Genomic DNA, 21,644 nt, shown 5'->3' on the forward strand with positions numbered 1-21,644 from the left:
CGGACCTAAACTATGAAATAATTTATCGTTAATCATTTTCTCTTAAATGTTCAAGGTCATATATCATTTTCAAACGCAAACTTAAATTGTACCTTATGTAACTTTATATTTATTGTGTCTCTGCCCTTCGACTTTGTATGACGATCCATACATGTGCGCTTTCCTATGAGAGTAGGTGGGACGCGTCCCACCTGGCTCTCATATGAAAACGCACTTGTAAACAAAGCGTGACGTCATTAGGTCTTAGGTCTATTAGGCGGTGCAGTACACACATACATACAAAGATTCGTTCATAGTACATGTACATGTACCAGACAGTACTTCATTATGGACACGGTTCAAGCTGGTCGTTCCCACCAGGGTTGGTACGCAGTTCTCTGTCTGTTTGTCAGCTATGTGTTGTGGGTTTGGCTCATCAAGGGACTGGGAGTGATGTTACCAACACTACAAGAGCAATTTGCGGCCCAAACTTGGCTGGTCGGCTGGATGCTATCGATTATCACTGCAGTCATATGTGTTACCGGTAAAGTTTGAAATTTTCGCATCTGAGTCACTTTCGAATTTTATGTAATGCTACATCTGAAAATATTCTCTCTTTAATATAAATATTTGTGTGAACTTTCATGTTTTATGAGGGACTACTGAGATCGTTCAGATAAAGGCGAACATGGGCCCGCTTTGATATAGCACATTTTCATATGTAGATATAATCTGTACCAACCATTTTTGTGTACTTGAATAGGTCTCCTTGCTAGGCCACTCGAGGTCATGTTTGGTATTCGCACGGTGGTGACGGTCAGCGGTTTCATCCTTGGTGTCTCCATGGTCATCGCTTCTTTTGCCACTAGTATTGTCATGTTGACATCAATATTAGCACTGGCAGCTGGTAAATCTTTTATACTCTTCAAGAGATCGTGCCATGCAATGTTCGAAATCTTAATTTAAAATTACTAGAATTGTTTTAAGGTGTATATTTAGTATCCCGTGATTTTTAAAAGATTGGGGAATTTTGTTTCGATTGTCCCTAACGAATGAAATGGTTTTTAGCATTTAAAAAGGTATATTGATTCCGTTGAAAAAAAAAACAGCTTTGTATGTTGCGCTTGTTTCAATGCTGGGTTGTGTGCTGGAGTGTGTTGTTCGACTTAATTTCGGCTTGAGTCAAATCTGTTTAGTAATTGAAAAGCTGCATTTTAGAAATAATAACTTGTTTTCCGTCTCATTAGGAAATATATACCTTTCGTGGTGCTTACAAAATAACTCGTTTAAAATTTAGTTTTAGGGTGCCACACCCAAAACGGGCAGGGACCCTGCCTTTTGACACTTTGTCAACCAACGTGGAGTAGATCACTCATCGATATCATTTGAGGGCGCTGCACCGTGGCGACCACTCGTCTCTGCAAAATTGTCTGTTGAAGTTTTACATTTTTTCCCGTTTTATGTTACTTTTGGTGTGTTTGGTGCTACCAAGTGTTGTGGTATGGCTTCAAGCTCAGTTTTAGTGTGGAAATGTGTCGTCGTGTGTCTTACTTGTGGTATATTTCGTAGTGTTTTTACACAACCATGGGATGGAACTGGCAGTCTCTCCAGTGTACGGCCATTGCCTATTGTGTACAGCCGGGATGCTTTGTTAAAGCTCAGGTCACAGGTTATCACACCACCGAATTCCGAAATACCTGAAGACTGTGCCGGCTGTATGAAAAGCCACTTCAAAGGTCGCAAGCGGGGAAAAAAGGGAGGCGTACGAGTACGACTTCGACGGCGGAAACATAGCCCACCTTTACCTTCAATCATCACAGGTAACTGTCGATCTTTACGGAATAAACTGGATGAATTGCAAGCCTGTGCAAAATACCGCTATGAATATCGTGAAAGCTGTTTAATGTGTTTCAGTGAAACATGGTACAAAGATACTGATACAAGCAATAATACTGACATCGATGGATTCATTTGTGAAAGAATGGACAGCACAACGGAGTCCGGAAAATCAGCCGGCGGAGGAGTCTGTATTTACGTCAACAAGCGTTGGTGTAATAACCTAACAGTTAGAAATCGATTCTGTTCTCCAGATATTGAGCTGATTACCGTCAGTGTCAGACCGTTTTACCTGCCAAGGGAATTTACACAAATATTCATCACCATGGTGTATATTCCACCTTCAGCAAATACAGATATTGCAGCAGCTAAAATCCACGGGATAGTTCAGCAACTTGAATCACAGTCGCCTGACTCTGTCAACTTGATCCTTGGAGATTTTAACAGTTGCAACCTGAAAAATGTACTGCCTCATTACTATCAATATGTCAACGTATATACTAGAGGTGATCGGACATTGGACAAATGTTACGGAAATGTCAAAAATGGTTACAAAGCTTATGGAAAAGCGGGCTTGGGCTCTTCTGATCATTGCATGGTGCATTTAGTACCGGAATTCAAACAGAAACTAAAACGGGAGAAACCAAGGGTGACTCGCATCAAGAAATGGACTGACGACAGTGTGCAGGCTCTTCGTGCATGTTTTGAATGTACGGATTGGAACATTTTTACTGAGTCAAACACACTTGATGCAGCTGCTGATGTTGTCACTGATTACATCAAGTTTTGTGAAGACATGCTGGTACCTGTCAAGGAAGTGAAAACATATCCGAACAGTAAGCCCTGGGTAAACAAGGAGATCCGGAACCTCTTGAGGGAAAAACAACAGACTTTTAAAAACGGCAACTCATCAGATAGACGGAGGATCCAAAATGAACTCTCTCAAGCGATTCGTTCAAGCAAGAAGAAGTACGGCAAGAGAGTGGAAGATCAGTTCCGTGCCGGGAATCCTAAGGAAGCATGGCAGGGCATGAGATCTATCACAGGGTCAGGGAAAAATAGTCAATCTGTAGTACCACCTTGCGACGTACCATCATTCATAGAAGATCTAAGTGACTTTTATGCTCGGTTTGACAGACTGGACTTTAGAGCCCTTCACGAAGAAGGTCGTAAGACCCTTGAGAGTCAGGTTTGTAGTAATGACTTCATAAAACTGGATGCTACTGTTGTTGAAAATACTCTGAAACGGGTAAAAGTTTGTAAATCTACAGGACCAGATGGACTCTCTGGCAGAGTTCTTAAACATTGTTATAAAGAACTTTCATCAGTTTTTTGTGACCTCTTTCAGTGGTCTTTGGATACCTGTCAAATTCCTAAACTGTGGAAATCATCAACTTTGATTCCAGTGCCTAAAAAGCCTAAGCCATCAGTACTCAATGATTATAGGCCTGTAGCACTTACGTCAATAGTAATGAAGTGTTTTGAACGCATTGTAAAGGATATTCTTGTCAGTCAAACAGGTGCCTACATTGATCCCTTACAGTTTGCCTATAGAGCTAAACGTAGTGTCGAAGATGCTATCATTACACTTTTGCATAGCGTCTATAGCCATCTTGATCAACCAAGGACGTATGCTAGAACATTATTTGTGGATTTTTCTTCGGCCTTCAATCTGATCCAACCCCATGTTCTGACTGGCAAACTGAGAGGGATGAATGTGAACCCCTGTTTGATTATGTGGATCGGTGATTTTTTGACAAGCAGAACGCAAAGGGTGCGTTTCATGAATTCCCTGTCTAATGTTGTTCATACTAATACAGGGGCTCCACAGGGGTGCGTTTTGTCCCCAGTGCTTTTTACTCTTTACACTAGTGACCTCAGAAGTGAAGACCCTATGTGTCCTATGATAAAATATGCAGATGACACCTCACTGACAGGGTTGATTAGTCATGACAATGAGACTGGATACAGGAACGAAATTGTTAAGTTCTGTAATTGGTGCAAAGATAACTTCCTAATATTGAACACGCAGAAGACGCAAGAAATTGTTTTTGATTTTAGGAAAAATCAGAATGTTATCAAACCTGTTGTAATTAGTGGTGATGAAATCCAAATTGTGACAGAGTATAAGTACCTTGGGACGTACATTGATAGTAAATTGAATTGGAATGTGAATACTCTTAAGTTATGTGCCAAGGCTAGTCAACGGCTCTTTTTCCTGCGGAAATTGAAATTATTTCATGTTAATCGTGATATTATGTTGCTTTTTTATCAGAGTGTCATACAGTCCGTCATGTCTTTTTGTTGTATCGCCTGGTTTAATGGTTTGACTGTTGTGAATTCGAACAAGTTGAAAAGGATCACTAAAATTGCCAGCAGGGTCATTGGTGTTGATGTTCTGGACATTCAATCAATGTACCACAATGCTCTTGAATCCAAACTGAGAACCATTATGCAAGACAATACTCACCCACTCCATTCGTTCATAGTACAAAACAGGTCAGGTCGAATCCGTCAATTGAACTCTCGTACAACACGACACAACCCTTCATTTTTACCCAGTGCAGTTTCACATTTTAACAAGAATTATACTAGATAATGCTGTTTTTATAATCGTGCTGTAGTGTGTTTTTAGTGCAATCAGATTAGCCCTTATTCTGTCTTATCTCATAATATTCTTATCCACCCCTCCTCACACATCTACCCATTTGTGTCGGGTTAAATTAGTAAATTGAAATCTCGTTAACACGACACATTTTTTCCCCTTATTTTTACCCAGGGCAATCTCGTGTTTTTAATCAGACTTATAGTAGATATTATGCTTTTTAAATCGTGATGTAAATGTGTGTGTTTATACCCCTCGTACATGTAAGTTTCAACCCTTTCCCTGTTCCCTTTTCCCCCGCTCATATCCCCCTGGCTTTCTAATCCCCCCCCCGGCTTGCCATTGTGTCCTTCCCATTTGTCGTCTTTATACATAATAGCTCTATCAATCCAGATATTTTATTTATTTATTTAATTAGGCTCAATTTGTTGTTCTATTTCTGTTTACGTGTACTCTTGTCAGTGTTCTTATATTGTTACGCCTATTTGTACATTTATGTAATATGTTTTTGTTTTGGTTTTTAATGTGAAGTTTTTAAGTGTTTTATACATCATATTTGTGTGCAGAACGAGGAGACAAGTTTCATGTTTTTACATGATGAGAATAAATAAATAATAATAATAATAACAATTACATCTTATCCACAGGACCTGCTTTAAGTGTCGTCAATATTCTGACAAGGGCGCTACTCGGGCGCTGTTTTACGACAAATTATGGCACTGCGGTAGGAATAGGGACATCAGGGGCTGCAGTCGGCATGATCACCGTTGGACCATTTACCCAACTGTTGCTGGATACGTACGGCTGGAGGGGGGCTTTGCTTTTTCTTGGAGGATTGGCCATGCATCTTGGGGTGTGTGGCGCCCTCTTGCGTTCAGCGTCGACTGATGAAACAAATGACAGCTATCAGCCTTTGAGCACCGACGCCAATGAGGAACCACAAGTCGGCTCATCAAGTGCTGAGGAGACAGGCAACTTGAAGAAGTCATCACGACTTAGCGCCTTCAAAGACGCCCTCAGTGCACAGATGAAACATTTCGGATTCTCGGTTTGTTTCAAGTTCTCATTTTGGATCACAGCAGTCCCCTTCATATGCCGCCGCTTTGTGATTGATCAATGGATGATCTATTACATTTCCCAGGCCGAAGCCAAAGGCTTCTCTCCGTATGACGCTGTGGCATTCACCACAGCTGGAGGGGTCGGCAACGCCGTTTCCAAGATTTTGCTTGGTGTTCTCGTCGATAAAGGTTTGTTAAAATTGAGACCGGCGATCGCACTGATGATCACACTGAGTTCCTCGGTTTTCCTGATAACTCCCTGGGTAAACTCTTATTGGTTGATGATGGTCACTGCAGTTATCTTTTGTGGCTGTAGTGGAGCAGGTGCTCCATTGAATGATATGTACACCAGGGAGCTGCTTGGACCCGATCTCTTGGAATGTGCTTTCGCTTGGATGGAGCTGGCGACGGCCATTTTAAGTTTCAGCCTTGGATTCTTTCCAGGTAAAGCATATCATATCATGTCCCATCATTATGACTTTGGTGAGATCAGTATATTGCATGGAAGGATATAGCCCTATACGTTCTATGGCCACGCACTAGAGTACAGACTCTGTGCTATATACTGCCTTCACTGCGAGAAGTTACTGGAAATGTTTTGATTTGTCATGGAAATCAATCGGCCTCAAACTCGGCTTGTATAGGTTCGCTTACCTAGGCATGTTTAGATTTTACCACAATTAGGACTTTTTCGTGGTTCCTTGTCCGGTGTAATTTGTCTGCAAATGTGCGGCACGAGGTGCCACTTCGTACTTTCCGATCAAGACTTGCTACAAAATGGCCGACAAATCTGCGCAGGCGCGCACAGCTCGTCGCACCAAAAACCCGACGGTTGTTTCATGAAATATCATGAATTCATTATATCATGAATTCATAAAGGCAGTTTGGCCTCTAGCACAGAGTCTACTCTAGTGCATAGAATAGGGCTAGGAAGGATATTGTCAATAGTCTCAATGTAATTCTGATGTCTTAGGTTCGTCGACCAATACATGCCATGTAAACATTTACCATACCCTCACATAACCACGCACCGATACAGGTGGTGCTGTTCGAATTTTGACGGTCACCTCTTTTAACTTAAGGGCGCTAATTGTGACCATGTTGAAAAGTGTCTGTGTCCAACTTTATTGCCTTCCGTTCCCCGCCCCTCATAAAAATGCCTGTTCGGTAATCTGAAAAAGCAATCGTTTGCTGATTGGAAAACTTTTCCTGATAATTGTTTGTTGGTATTTTTCATGAAATAAATTATTATAATGTACAGTATGACAACCGGTAGGTTGAATGGCACTATACATGAAGGCAGCAATTTAAAATGAGTAAAATGAGCATTAAGAAATAACGAGCTGAATAGCGACATGAAACTGTCAACACGTATCTGACTAAAAATACAGGAATCAACAAATATGCTGGCATTGACGAAGCAAACACAATGTTGACTAGTTGGAACTACTTCAATTATTGTTTTGCAGGTTGGATGTACGACCAGACTGGCAGTTTTGATTGGGCCTTTTTCATCCTTGGATGTGTTTCAGCTCTATCGTTGATGGCGCTGTTGATGGAATGGGTCCAGGCGAGATGCAAGTCCCAGCAGGCGGCTTGAAGTACCGCTACCCCTAATTAAACTACAAGAATGCTGACGCCTGACATGAACAAATAAAATGTCACAGAATGGATAGTTCATCCTCTCATTGCAATCTGATGATTGTGGACGATAGTCTTAATTATAAAACAATAACATGTCCGTGTTATTACGTTAAAAGTGCAAGCTATTACGTTAAATTTTAAATTTGAAAATTAATTTCAAACTCCTTTTTTTTGAAGAATGATATCAGCATTATTGTAATTTATATAATACTTTTTTTGATAACATAGATTTTACCGGCTATTTTATAACCTTTTTCATTCAAATTCACCAACTTTAACATTCTATTTCGTCTGAGAAAAACTCCACAAACAAAACCAAATTAGTCATTAATTTTACCATTCAATTTTAAAGTTTGGTCACCGTCTAAGCTGTTGCCATGGCAGCATTCAGAGATCGAATTCGTCTTATATAAATCAATTAGACAATTGGATTTCGGAGTAAAACAAGGTTTGGCGTAGACGAGGCGAAATCGAATACTCCGGGACGAAAACAGATCCACGCTGTAATTGATTTTAACACCAGTTTTACGATGAAATCCAAGTTTTCAAGTAAATGTTCTCTTTGTGACAGAATCTTGTTAATTTACAACATTTTATCGTACAAGTAACACAGCCGAGTGACGTGTTTTGTAAATATACCTGATATGACGGGAAAAGTGATGTGTTATCAATAGTTTGTTTCATTTGGAAACAGATCGTTTTGATGGAGACCGTTGTAATCTGTGAATACACATTCAGCTTGTTTAAAGTTGGACGGTTACATCCCCATTGTAAATAACTAAAGAAGCACTGCGCTGTCTTTGAGAAGAACTTCTTTATCATGCCTGATTTCACAGTATATTTTACAAATAAATCCACACTTAGTTTTTAACCGTCCTGAGAATTGCATAACATGTATTTCTAAGAATGTATACGTTTTCCCGGCATATTTCATCAAGTTTGCATTCAATTTAACGCCTGGCTCATTCGATTAAGATTGAAATTGAAAGATCACGCAGATCGTCATTTTGACAAGCAATACGAATCATTAAAATTTACTATCCGAGCTTTCTATAGCTTCACTCTTCCATGTGTAAGATGCATTCAAATACAAAATATTCAATATTCGTGGCATGATGGGAAAAGTGATGTGTTATCAATAGTTTGTTTCATTTGGAAACAGATCGTTTCGATGTAGACCGTTGGTTTGTTTACATTTTACAATCACCCTCTCTACATAAATTGAATTTCCACATGTACCTATAGCTTTAAATTCCACACCTTGCCTAAAAGATTTTTTGGTTTAAAGACGCATCTACATAATTATTGTACGCCTGTACTGCTCATTCTTAAAATGTGCTTGGCACTCGGCTGGCTCCAGAAACTCTTTCACCAACTCACATGCATTACCTAACCTCTTGCAACAATTGTTATGGCACACGTTTTATGCAGCATTATGTTGTAAATCAATTGATAAGCTTGTCTGGTACCATTTTTGTGGAACATGTAAAAAGCCACTTTCCTCATATATTACCATTTAATTATGTTTTATCTCAGGACTTTGATCCGGCAATTTCATACGTATAGAAAACAAACTATGACAGGTGGTGGTGTTGCACTCTACGTGTATAATTCCTTTAAATTCTTTCTCTGTAATGACTTATTACTGAATTGTCTTGAATGTGATTCACTGTTTATTGAATTCCTTGTACTGTGGGTAAAAATATCATTGTTGAAATAATTTATAAACCGCCTTGCTTTAATACAAGTGAATTTGTTGATCTTTTTGACACTATCCTTGCAAACATAAAAAAGGAAAATAAAATGTCCTTTACCATGTTTTTATTTTAACATTGATTGAACTATATAAGCCTAATGCCATAATCCCAATCAGAAGTTTGTCAATTCTTTTTTTTTTAGCAATTACTATTTACCACTAATGGATAGACTAACTGGTATAACTTCAACAACATATCGAACAGCATTGGACTTACAGAGAGCGGCATCCTATTCAATGACATTTCTGACCACATACCAATATTTATCAGATATCCTCCTTTAGTATTAGAGACATTGATCAACAAAAAGCACGTCGTTCATATAAACATATTACAGTGGATAGATTGGAAAGGTTTAGAATTGACTTAAACAACGCAAAATGGAATATAAGTTGCACGGATCATAGTTTGATAATTTTCACTTGCAATTTTTAAATATCTGAAGATAACTTTCCCTTAAAGATTTATTGTCTGGCAGTTAATCATTTCAATTTTTGTGAATAAAGAATTAATTTATTACATCGCGTGGGTGGATTTTTTTCGTTCAATGTCTCCCTTTTTGTTTCTTTCAAAAGGAATAACTTTCACATCTCTTGCAAAATAGTAATTGGGAAACAAATCGATTTCTCGAGGTGAAACTAGAAAATCGGCTGATTGTTCTTGTTATAAGAAAATGGGGTATATCGATACACTATAGTATGAACCAGAAATGTCTGTAATTGAAAAATGATGGCAACAATCTATTTTTGGGGAGGGGGCTCGTCTGGTTCACGGCCTCGTACTGTTAATGTTATACAACTGTAATGATCCCCGTGAACAAGGAATTGACTTTAATATTTTATTGCCCAATTATTTGTACGTAACCACAGCAAAAAGTCCCAAGACATGTTTACTGTGCGCTTTCCTGTGAAAACCAGGTGGGACATTTCCCATCTGGCTCGCATATGAAAACGCACATGTAAACAAAGCGTGACGTCATTAGGTCTTAGGTCTATTAGGCGGCAGTACATACATTTTCATGCTACTTCGCTGCGCTCATCCGCATGAAAAACAGTTTCACACCCTTAAACAAACGGAACAGAGAAATACAGAATTTCATTTCTATTTAATTTATTAGCATGGGATTGGGGTTAGTCTCAGAGTGACGAGTACACTTGTGTTTGTCTGTAAGATTACAAATTTTTTACTGTGCAATTAGATTTTAATTAGTTAATTACTTGTTAATTATTAAATTGACAGAATTTATTCCACCTTGTAACATGGCCCTCTCGGCCCTTCGGACTCTGTCCGAATCTCCATTAAATTAGTACAAACTGTAAAATAATTTCTTGAATTATAATTTACACTCGTTCCACCTGGGAACATGGCCCTCTCGGCCCTTCGGACTCTGTCCGGATCTCCATTAAATTAGTACAAACTGCAAAACAATTTCTTGAATTATATTATACTCTCGTTGTACCTGGAACATGGCCCTCTCGGCCCTTCGGACTCTGTCCGGATCTCTTTTACATATACAAATTCACTGCACAGTTCTTTGCATTATATCCGGTACCTGTTCAATCATGGAGCATGGCCTTCTTGGCCCTTTGGTCCCAGTCCGAAGACCATCATTGATTATTAATAGGAATACGTTCATGCATATAACAATAATTTCTAATTAGATATATTTTAAATACAAAGTAACACATTATTAGCTTTCACAAATCTTTGTCCTCCTTGGCCCTTCATCCATAGAATTCTGATATGAAATCTGGCAGTTTTGTTTCTTATTTACTGATTATACGTGAACAATGATAATACATGATACATCTTCATGATAAATAAATTAATTGAATTAGATAATGCAGTATTTACATGTGGATAGAAGCGCTTACATATTCTGTAGAACCATTGAGACATGGAGACGTTTTTCGATGTTTCTATGTATGTACCTATTCTTAGCCTCTGTAGTTTTCCACCTTCCATGTTGTTGTACAGACACATCATGATTAGCTAAGTGTGAAGCACCCCCCGAACGCATACTGTGAAGACCGAATCTGTTGGGATTTGTTATTCCAATTTGTTTCAAAGCGTCTAAAAATATCTCTCTACATCGTGTGTAACTCAGAGGTCTATCCCCTACTGGAGTGTAGGAGTTCGATTTTGAATGAAAGGATAGCGGAGTGAAGATGTAAACGTCTTGTCCAATATAAATTTTACACATCTCTAGGTATCTTTTTAGGATTTGAACAGGAGTGTAAAATTCTTTCGTATCTGAAATGTAAGCCCTGTTGCCTTCCCTAAAGATATCCGTTTTAGATCGAAGAATGAAGATACTTAAACCCGCGTCATTAGGTAGCATTTGTATGTGACTTGCCTTAATTTGAGCCATCTCATCATGTCGAAAAAGGAGAGTAAATTTCAGGACAACATAACATGCCGTTCAAAGCTGCATCAAATTACAATTAGGGTTACCAAAGAAGTGTGCGATGGACTGAACTATCTCAAAAGAAATCGGTTCTTTTTGCTGAGGTGGTTTGTGAAGGTTACGCTTCTGACTAACAACAACGTTTTGCACTATTGAAGTGTCTACAGGATTTGGATTGCAGTTGACTAGTGAATGTAGCCATTTAATAGCTGAGGCCAATGTAATGATGGTGCTGTCTGATGTAGAGACAGATGCCTTATCAACAATGAAAGTGGCAATGAATTCCTCTCTGACTGGCAACTTCACTGGAAGATTCAGCTTTTTAAGCCACGAGAAGAATTCTCGACATTTGTAAAGGTAACAGGTAATAGTACCGTCTGCCTTAGCCGTCAGCATGTCTCGAAAGGTGCGCATCTTGAAACCTTGAATTTGCTGAGGAAATTCCGACCAAAAACTATGTCGTAAAACTATCTAATACACAAAAAACAAATATAAAATATTTATTAGTAATTCAATCATATGCATTAGCTTTAGTGAAATCAATGTATGCGGCTCCCACTTTGCTTTTAAATAAATAAGATCCTATGAGGGAATTCTTATTGCGTCCTAATTTAAGATTATCCTGTCCAGGAACAGAAATGAACTGTTTGATACCCGGCTTATATGATGACCATAGTAAAGGCCAAAAGGGGGAGGAGGGCCACCAAGGGAACACAAGTACTCCTTTGCCTTTACATAAAAATAAGTGACGAAGAACGCTAGGGATAAGTGAGACTGGTGGCACTAAGAGGCAATTTTCTGTTGCCCAATTTTGTGAAAAGGCATCTACTTCTGAACATCCAGGATTCCAAAATCTTGAAAAGAACTTGGGCAATTTTGTGTTATAGTGATTGGCAAAACAATCTACTGTAAATGGACCCCATAGCTTGCTAATAGAGACAAAGAATTCTTCAGAAATCGCCCAGTCATCCAAATCAATTAATTTACTGATGAAATCAGCTTGCTCGTTTGCTGCTCTAGGAATCCACTGTACCTCTAGTATGATGTTATTGTGAATGCATATGGTGAATATATCCAACGATATCTTATGTAATTCGAGCTTCATACTACCCGACCTCTACAATGTGAGCTGCTGATTGGCTATCTGTAAACACTTTGACTTTGGAATTTGATATCAGATGTAAAAATGACATGAGGGCGAAATAGATGGTGCTTAATTCCCGCCAAGTGGAACTTTGAAGAGATTCGATTTCTGTCCAATGCTTGTGAGCTACGTGGATATCGTTACACATTATGGAACCTGCTCCCATAGCACTGGCATCACAGCACATGATCTTATTGACTGTCGAATTCTGGAAAATATAGCAAACATTTAAGTTTGCGACATGGGTTTTCCAAAAGTTGATTTCTGACTTACAAAATTCGCCTAATGCAATCTCTTCGTCTTCATGCATCCCACTTGCAATAGCCATTTGGCAGTGACGAGTCATAAGCCTAGTAATGTTGCCTGCCACTGGACCCAACGATATGATTTGACCAACAAAATAATGTAATTTCCGTATAGGGAGTATTGGTGCTAACTCTGACACAGTAGTAATTATCTTCTGTATACGTCTATTTAGTACCTGTATTGTTCCAGGTACGGTATCCCATTTCATACATAACCATTCGCAACTTGTAGATGGTTCCCAATTACTTTTCTGTATATTGTATACAAAACCAGCTTTAATCAAATCTGATTTGACGTGGTAAGCTATGTCCTTGGCATGTTTTAGATTAGTTGACTGGTCAGTGCAAATGTTGGGTACTACACAAAACCCGTCATCCAAATAAACGGCAATTAATATGCCGTTCATCCTCCAATGGGTTACAAGTGGTTTCAAGAACTTGGTGAAAATTAGCGGAGCGCTAGAGAGCCCAAAGGGGAGTACATTTAACTCAAAGAACCTTATCTCACCGTCAAATTTCCATGAAAACCCAAGGTAAGGTTGCGATTCATTCGCGATGTCAATGTGGTGGTATCCCGACTTTAGATCAAAATTAATTAGGTGTGCATTTTGGGACATAAACTGAAGACCTACTTTCCATTCGTCAAGTTTGAAGCGTGTCTTTTCCACAAACAAATTCAATCTACTTAGATCTAGAATTAACCTTTTCTTTTTTGATGCTTGAATGGATACTGACAAAGGGCTGACAATGTACGACGGTTCTTCTCTTTCTGTAATTCTACCCGAATTCAGCAATTCTAGGATAGCTTCGGTTACAAATACATGTTCTTGCAAAGCTGATCTGTTATTTTTGTGGAACATTCTGGGAGGTCGTTCTAAAAATGGGATTCTATAACCGTGATCTATTACTGAAAGGATAAAGTTGGAAGTACCGATATTTTCCCAAAACTGTTTATGCTCTTTAATTCTTCCTTTGACTGGAATAAGATCTGAAGGTAGATCACAAAGGCCATTCTGATCAAATTTGCAAGCTACCTGTAATACGTCGTCGAATTTGTCTTGTATCTGTGTGACACGAGCTGAATGCTCAAATTGAAGTGCTTGTACCGGAGCTTGGTTTTGCTGGGATGACTGCTGTATGTGCTGCGGGTGAAATGAGTGGAAGTGACTGGTGGATGGGAGGGATTTGCCATGGTACGCTGGAGTAGTAGTTGGTGTATGTGGAACTGAGTGGATTTGCTCTTGCTCTACTCCCGAAAGGGATGTGCTGTCGTCTATGCAGAGGACATTCTCGTGCCCAATGTCCTGGTGCCTTGCAGATGTAGCAGAAATCATTTGGCAAGCCTGGGTGAAGGCAAATAAAATACAACAAGCAAAACGTCTCATGTACAAGGGTGGGTGGGTGGGAAGCAAGGACTATATAAGAAGAACAGTTGTGTACTCGGCAGTGAGCTAACCTGAAGTGGCATATACGGGTGTGTCACATAACCAGGAGATTTATGCTTCATTGCTTTTCTGTAAAACACATAGACCCGAGTATGAGTGTCTACTTTGCATAATTACGTAAAACTACAATTGCCATTCCCACTCCTATTGTCAAGGGAGAAAAACCCCATTTTCATGCTACTTCGCTGCGCTCATCCGCATGAAAAACAGTTTCACACCCTTGAACAAACGGAACAGAGAAATACAGAATTTCATTTCTATTTAATTTATTAGCATGGGATTGGGGTTAGTCTCAGAGTGAACCAAACAAAGAAAAATCTTTTTGGGGTAGAAGCAGTATCATTGAAATCATTAACAACTGTTCTGATATTATACCTCGAAAAAGGCTATGATTAGCCGAGCTAAGTAAACCCTCATGTTGTCGATCAGTTGTTGTTTTCTTCTGTCGCTTTCTGTTCTCCAGCTCCTTGAGGGCCGATTCTTCTGCTGCTAGTATCCTCTTTTGTTTTTCGGGGGATTGATTCTTGCCAGTTCCTTTCTCCATATGCTGTACCGTGATCCAGCCTGCTTTGCTAGAATCTGCGATCTGAATTTTTTGTTTTCGATCGGCGGTGATCTCCTCAAGTTCTTGTATGGTTTCTATTGCTGATGTGAGGTCGTCCTTGGCTAAGAGAGACAACTTGATTTTGTTGGTCAGGATTTGAATTTTCCCGCAGAATTCGTATGGGGCGGAGTTTCCGGATCTTTTGAGATCTTGAGCCTCTAACTTGTTTCTTAACTCTAGTATAGAAGCATTGTCATTTTTGCTATGGTTGGAGATCGATTCGAATTTCTGATCAAAGTACGATTGAAATTTTTTGAACAGAGCTTCGGTGTTCTATGTTTCTTTGGTAGACATTCTACAGCAACGTATAAGCAAGGACTATAAGTAGAACAGTTGTGTACTCGGCAGTGAGCTAACCTGAAGTGGCATATACGGGTGTGTCACATCATAGAGCAAGGACCCAAGGAGTTCGTACTCCAAGACTTCAAAAGTAAAATGATGGTCGCCGCGCTCGAAAGCTACAATAGAAAGCTCCTGGCGCCAGCTTGCTCAGTTGCTCACTACGCTAATCTCGACACAATAGAGATCCGCGCTCACTAATGCCAAAAAAGGAGTTTGCATGGCTTCGTAGACAGTACCATGGTAAATACGCATGCGCAGTTGTCATACATCGCTAAAAATGAATGATTTTGAAGTGTTTGTTCGCAGTTGGATGATACTGTATATAAATGTGGTCAACATCACTGGAACAATCATTTAATGAAGAACAAAATGCTCTGTACCTTTTGTGTGAAAACTTGTGAAATTTTCCAAAAAAACACATTTCATCAATGAAATATTGCCAATTAAAATGTCTGAAAATACATGAAAACTTATCTGAAAGAAATCCAATTTATCTCCAAATTACAGGGACAGATAACGCTTTTAAGCACCAACAACTGCACATTGCTAACTTGAGTTCATAACTCACATCTAACAACTGCGCAGTTGTAAAAACCTATCTTGTCGTAAAATATATTTTTCAAAAAAGAGCAGCGACGTGACATGACTAATTATGCAGCATATAGGGAGGTTGTTGGTTACCAACTAAAAAGGCGGCGACGATCATTGTGTTCAAAGGCCGCTGGCATTCACACTTTGAATGGTCGAGGCTTGCGGTCACAGTGCTGTAGCTATAGACATTCCCGAGGGATTGGTATGTTAATGGTCAAAATGTAAATCGCCCAAGAGTTCTGACTCCTTGGGTCATTGCTCATGGTCACATAACCAGGAGATTTATGCTTCATTGCTTTTCTGTAAAACACATAGACCCGAGTATGCGTGTCTACTTTGCATGATTACGTAAAACTACAATTGCCATTCCCACTCCTATTGTCAAGGGAGAAAAACCCCATACATACACAGATTCGTTCATAGTACATGTATAACAGACGGTACTTCATCATGGGCAGGATTCAAACTGGTCGTTCCCACCAGGATTGGTACGCAGTTCTCTGTCTGTTTGTCAGCTATTTGTCTTGGGTTTGGCTCATCAAGGGACTGGGAGTGATGTTACCAACACTACAAGAGCAATTTGCGACCCAAACTTGGCGGGTCGGCTGGATGCTATCGATTATCACTGCAGTCATATGTTTCACCGGTAAGGTTTGTAATCATCGCATCTTAGTCACTTCATGTAATGCTTGGTAGTATTAGAGCAACACAAAAATAAGTGCCCCAGTGGTGAACTTGAATGGCAAATGTAGTTTTATTTTATGTGGAATGACACAAAGACTATCTGTTCCAAGACATTTCTTCTTGGTGTAAAAAAGGCATCGTAAAAAACCCCCGTCTTGATAAGTGCCTAAATTGTCTGACGATTCTGAACGCATATTGTGGGCGCTTCAAAAACACACACGTTAACATCATAGGCGGGTATAGGTTTTTGTTAAGATGCCTCTGGCTATAAAAAAAAAAAAAAAAGGAACAAATTATCCCCAAATAGCTTTTGACCAAAAATGGTCAAAATATTGGTAAAGTGCCCTTGTGTGGAAGTCGTAGTGCTACCGAATGAGGCCAGCCGACATTGTAAGAGTTCGGCCACAGAATAGAAAAATTACAACGGTGGCAACAATGAATACCCCTCCATTTTTCAACATGGTTGCCACGCCTCTAAAAGGGTGATGGCTCTACATCTGAAAATATTGTCTCGTGAATATAAATGTTTGTGTGAAATTTTATTTTCTATGAGGGAAAAATTGACAATTGTTCCACAAATCCGCTGGACTACAGAGTTTGTTCAGAAAAAAGCGAACATGGGCCCGAATTGATATAGCACATTTTCACATGTAGATACATACCGGGTACTCTTTACCAATTATCATTTTGTGTGAATAGGTCTCCTTGCTAGGCCACTGGAAGTCATGTTTGGTACTCGCATGGCAGTGACGGTCAGCGGTTTCATGCTTGGTGTCTCTGTGATCATCGCTTCTTTCTCCACTAGTATTGTCATGTTGACATCAATACTAGCACTGACAGCTGGTAAATCTTTTAAGAGATCATGCCATTCAATGCCAGTTTGAAATCTTAATTTACGATTATACGAATTGGTTGTGCACTTGTGCTGGCAGTAAATGTTGTGGATGTCGACTTAAGTTCGGCTTGAGTCAATTCTGTTGTTTTAATTCAAAAGCTGAATTTAAGAAACGATTTTTTCCCCCACCTCAATAGGAAATTTATGACTTTCGTAGTGCTAGCAACGAAATCTTAATTTACGATTATACGAATTGGTTGTGCACTTGTGCTGGCAGTAAATGTTGTGGATGTCGACTTAAGTTCGGCTTGAGTCAATTCTGTTGTTTTAATTCAAAAGCTGAATTTAAGAAACGATTTTTTTCCCGCACCTCATTAGGAAATTTATGACTTTCGTAGTGCTAGCAAAATAATTCCCTTTTAAAATTTAGTTTTAGGGTGTCGCACCCAAAACGCGCAGGGACCCCGCCTTTTGATAATTTGTCAACCAACGTGGAGTAGATCACTCACCGATTATCTTACATCGTATCCACAGGAACTGCTCTAAGTGTCGTCCCTATTCTGATAAGGGCGCTACTCGGACGCCGTTTTACGACAAATTATGGCACTGCGGTAGGAATAGGGACAGCAGGAGGTGCAGTCGGCATGATAACCGTTGGGCCTTTTACCCAACTGTTGCTGGATACGTACGGCTGGAGAGGGGCTTTGCTCATTCTTGGAGGGCTGTTCATGCATCTTGGGGTGTGTGGCGCCCTCTTGCGTTCAGCGTCCAGTGATGAAACAAATGACAGCTATCAGCTGGTGAGTACCGACGCCAATGAGGAACCACAAGTCGGCTTATCAAGTGCTGAGGAGACAGGCAACTTGAAGAAGTCATCACGACTTAGCGCCTTCAAAGACGCCCTCAGTGCGCAGATGAAACATTTCGGATTCTCGGTTTGTTTCAAGTTCTCATTTTGGATCACAGCAGTCATCTTCATTTGCCGCCGCTTTGTGGTTGATCAGTGGATGATTTATTTCATTTCCCAGGCCGGAGTAAAAGACTTTTCTCCGTACGACGCTGTGACATTCACCACAGCTGGAGGGGTCGGCAACGTCGTTACCAAGATTTTGCTTGGTGTTATCGTCGATAAAGGTTTGTTAAAATTGAGACCGGTGATCGCACTGATGATCACACTGAGTTCCTCTGCTATCCTGATAACTCCCTGGATAAACTCTTATTGGTTGATGATGGTCACAACAGTTGTCTATTTTAGCAGTCAAGGTACTCTTGCCTTACTGAATGATCTGTACACCAGGGAGCTGCTTGGACCTGATCTATTGACGTGCGCTTTCGCTTGGATGGATCTGGCGTCGGCCATTTTAAGTTTCAGCCTTGGATTCTTTCCAGGTAAGGCATATCACATCCCCTGTCATGACTTTGGCGAGTATATCAGTATATTGCATGGAAGGGTAGTGAAATAGTCTCAATACAGTTCTTACTTCTTAGGTTCGTCGACCAATACATGCCATATAAACATATTCTATACCCTCACATGTACCCATACAAGTGGTGGTGCCATTCGAATTTTGATGGTCACCACTTAAGTATGGTGTTCTAAAACGGACAGGCAAACGTCGTGTGCGTGAGTTTGAAACGTCGCCGTGCGTGAGTTAAGACGTCGTGCGTGTGAGCGTCCTGCTTGTGCGCGCATGTGTGAGTTTCAAACTGCGTGAAACTGTGTGAAACGTCGTGTGTGTGAGCTTTCAAACGGATTCGGCCGGATTTCTGACCGTGTTTTCCGCTAGTCGCGATTTCAACCAAACGTTTTTAAAACAAATCTGTAATACATGCGGCAAAAGGTTATCTATTTTACAGAAAGATAACTTATTTTCCATAATAAACAAATAACAATTGTTTTCACGCCATATCAACATACACAACATTAGCAACCGTTTCATTAACCGTTTTTGAACTTTTGATGCAATACTATATACTGCATAATGGGAATCAACACATTTCGTGTTATTTGTTGGCAAGTAAATGCATCATTTGAAACAAGGTGTACCGCCGAATACTATAGTGCCTGATTAGCCTGTTAAAGTGACCTATTTTTTTTTTACTGCACTATTAAAATACATTCTTTTAAACTGCGTATATCACCGTCCATTTAAAACAAAGTGTACCGCACATGCTGTCAAAAACTCGCTATTGTATTTCATAATCTACGGCATCATGTACTGGGCACACTTAATTTTGGTATTGGCTTCAGCCGAACACTAATTAGTGCCTAATTAGCCCGTTAAGTTGACCCCATGTTCACTGTACAATAAATTGTAATGTGTTCATTTCTGCTGCGTATATCACTGCCTCTTGGGTTACAATGCGACGCACATGACGTTTCAAACTCACGCACATGACGTTTCAAACTCACACACACGACGGAAACACGCACCCCAACGTGTGTTCACCGTCGATCGTGGACGTCCTATTATCCCTCTTTTGTTTGTACTCTTACCTTTTTAGGAAGACTACCATAGGTTTTGTACACGACCCCAATCGCGGCCGCATGCTGGGAATCGTGGTCGATATTGTTCTCTTTTGTTCTCTGGTATTTGGCGTCCACGGTTTGAAAAGATGAACACGACGTAGGCCCTACAAGATTTGGCGTCTATAGAACACCATATAAGGGTTATACATACATACGTTTAGGGTAGCTGCGTATATTGTGACCATGTTAAAAAGTTTCTTTATCCAACTTTATTGCCTTCCCTTCCTCCGCCCTTCAGGAAAAAAAATGCCTATTGCGTAATCTGAAAAGCAGTCATTTCCTGATGGAAATTTTTTCCTGAGAATTATTTCTGTGTATTTTTCATAAAATAGATTAATAAAAATGCACAGTATGACAACCGGTAGGTTATTGCACTATACATGTACTAGGCAGAAATTTAAAATTTATCATTAAGAAATAACGAGCTGAATAGCGGCATAAAACTGTCAACATGTATCTGATTAAAAATACAGGAATTAACAAATATGTTGGCATTGACGGAGCCAACAATACGTTAACTGGTTGGAACTACTTCAATTGTTGTTTTGCAGGTTGGATGTACGACCAGACTGGCAGTTTTGACTGGGCCTTTTTCATCATAGGATGCATTTCAGCTCTATCGTTGACGGCGCTGTTGATGGAATGGGTCCAAGCGAGATGCAAGCCCAAGCAGACGGCTTGAAGTATCCCTAATTAAACCATAAGAATGCTGACGCGTGAAACGAAAAAAGACATGATATAGAATGCATCATGCACCCTTTCGTTGCAATCTGATGATTGTGGACGATAGTGTTAATTACAAAAACAATAACATGTCCGTGCGTATATAAAGTGCATGTTATTGCGTTAATTTTGAAATTTTAAGATTAATCTTCAAACTACTTTATTGAAAGAACGATATAAACCGTATGATCATTAACATATTGTTACTTTTTTATTAAAAGAATGAACTAATTCTTAGATCCAGAAAAAGCACAAGTAATACAGAATCCTATATTAAAGAATATGTTCTTTTTACATGTAATTTTTCATATATGCATGCTGTAACTGATTTTTACAGCAGTGTAAATATACGTGAAGTGTTATCAAAAGTTAATTTCATTTTGAAACTAAACATTTCGATCATGAGCGTTGTAATCTGGGAATACACATTCAGCTTTTTATATGAAATAATGGCAAAGTTGGACGGTTACATCCCCGTTGTAAATAACTAAAGAAGCACTGCGCTGTCTTTGAGAAAGAACTTCTTTGTCACGCCTGATTTCACAGTATAATTATTTTATAAAATAAATCCACACTTAGTTTTTTACCATCCTGAGATGCATGGGCGTCGCCAGGATTTTTTCTAGAGGGGGGCAAAAATTTGTTTTGCCAAAAAATGCTTGTATTTCTCAACACATTCTCGATTTATCAGTTTTAGAGGGGGGGCAGGGACATTTTGCCCCCCCCCCACCTCCAACTCAATAAATTTACACCACTTTGTCTTCGCGCCTCTTTTTCTTTTTTTTTTCTTGTCTTTTTTTTCTTCCTTTTTTTTTTTTTTTTTTTTGCTGTTCCGGGGGGGGGGGCAAGTGCCCCCCCTTGCCACCCCCCCCCCCTCGCGGCGCCCATGCTGAGAAGTGCATAACATGTATTGCTAATTATGTATAGGTTTTCCCGGCCAATTTCACCAAGTTTGCATTCTATTTAACGCCAGTCTCATTCAATTTAGAAATATCACGCAGATCGTAATTTGACAATCAAAACGAATCATTCAATTTTACTATCCCAGCATTCTATATATAGTCTTTTAGCTTCACTCGTCCCTGTAAAAGATGCATTTAAATTAAAAGTATCGTGTTGTTCGTTCAATTTCGTCTGGACCAGCAGTTGATCGGG

At 39.6% G+C, this 21,644-nt stretch overlaps 3 protein-coding genes across 5 annotated transcripts; 2 read left to right on the plus strand and 1 right to left on the minus strand.

The window, feature by feature from the left end:
• The first annotated feature begins 259 nt into the window (after window positions 1–259).
• Window positions 260–7,281, plus strand: LOC119741985 (monocarboxylate transporter 13-like). Its single transcript, XM_038217973.1, has 4 exons — window positions 260–523; window positions 743–886; window positions 5,068–5,922; window positions 6,948–7,281. Exons 1-4 carry the CDS (start codon window positions 328–330, stop codon window positions 7,076–7,078), a joined length of 1,326 nt encoding a protein of 441 aa, XP_038073901.1. The 5' UTR covers window positions 260–327; the 3' UTR covers window positions 7,079–7,281.
• A 2,691-nt stretch (window positions 7,282–9,972) lies between these two features.
• LOC119742012 lies at window positions 9,973–15,154 on the minus strand. The gene is made up of 3 exons (XM_038218019.1): window positions 14,556–15,154; window positions 13,770–14,078; window positions 9,973–11,757 (listed from the first exon to the last, which is right to left on the minus strand). The coding sequence occupies exons 1-3, from the start codon at window positions 14,595–14,597 to the stop codon at window positions 11,302–11,304; spliced, it is 807 nt and encodes a 268-aa protein (XP_038073947.1). The 5' UTR covers window positions 14,598–15,154; the 3' UTR covers window positions 9,973–11,301.
• Window positions 15,155–15,994: 840 nt separating this feature from the next.
• LOC119740971 (monocarboxylate transporter 12-like) lies at window positions 15,995–21,042 on the plus strand. 3 transcript variants are annotated; one of them, XM_038216502.1, is made up of 4 exons: window positions 16,075–16,368; window positions 17,101–17,244; window positions 17,771–18,625; window positions 20,318–20,478. In XM_038216502.1, the coding sequence occupies exons 2-4, from the start codon at window positions 17,127–17,129 to the stop codon at window positions 20,446–20,448; spliced, it is 1,104 nt and encodes a 367-aa protein (XP_038072430.1). In that variant the 5' UTR covers window positions 16,075–16,368; window positions 17,101–17,126; the 3' UTR covers window positions 20,449–20,478. The 3 variants fall into 3 exon arrangements, with proteins under 3 accessions (XP_038072429.1, XP_038072430.1, XP_038072428.1); XM_038216500.1 differs by having other exon boundaries at window positions 16,077–16,363; window positions 20,318–21,042; XM_038216501.1 differs by lacking the exon at window positions 17,101–17,244 and having other exon boundaries at window positions 15,995–16,363.
• Window positions 21,043–21,644: the final 602 nt, after the last annotated feature.

This window comes from Patiria miniata, unplaced genomic scaffold, assembly GCF_015706575.1.
Source record: "Patiria miniata isolate m_02_andy unplaced genomic scaffold, ASM1570657v1 HiC_scaffold_5, whole genome shotgun sequence".
NCBI lineage: Eukaryota > Metazoa > Echinodermata > Asteroidea > Valvatida > Asterinidae > Patiria > Patiria miniata.

What these genes read in the sequence shown, in the direction of transcription:
- LOC119742012 (XM_038218019.1), bottom strand. Translation starts at nt 14,597, where the DNA reads ATGAGGGTTTACTTAGCTCGGCTAATCATAGCCTTTTTCGAG. An exon ending in TAATCATAGCCTTTTTCGAG is followed by an intron (nt 14,079 to 14,555) that starts GTATAATATCAG and finishes GCCTTCACCCAG; the next exon opens with GCTTGCCAAATGATTTCTGC. An exon ending in AATTCGACGACGTATTACAG is followed by an intron (nt 11,758 to 13,769) that starts GTAGCTTGCAAA and finishes TTTGTGTATTAG; the next exon opens with ATAGTTTTACGACATAGTTT.
- LOC119741985 (XM_038217973.1), top strand. Translation starts at nt 328, where the DNA reads ATGGACACGGTTCAAGCTGGTCGTTCCCACCAGGGTTGGTACGCAGTT. An exon ending in AATATTAGCACTGGCAGCTG is followed by an intron (nt 887 to 5,067) that starts GTAAATCTTTTA and finishes TCTTATCCACAG; the next exon opens with GACCTGCTTTAAGTGTCGTC. An exon ending in CAGCCTTGGATTCTTTCCAG is followed by an intron (nt 5,923 to 6,947) that starts GTAAAGCATATC and finishes ATTGTTTTGCAG; the next exon opens with GTTGGATGTACGACCAGACT.
- LOC119740971 (XM_038216500.1), top strand. Translation starts at nt 16,144, where the DNA reads ATGTATAACAGACGGTACTTCATCATGGGCAGGATTCAAACTGGTCGT. An exon ending in AATACTAGCACTGACAGCTG is followed by an intron (nt 17,245 to 17,770) that starts GTAAATCTTTTA and finishes TCGTATCCACAG; the next exon opens with GAACTGCTCTAAGTGTCGTC. An exon ending in CAGCCTTGGATTCTTTCCAG is followed by an intron (nt 18,626 to 20,317) that starts GTAAGGCATATC and finishes GTTGTTTTGCAG; the next exon opens with GTTGGATGTACGACCAGACT.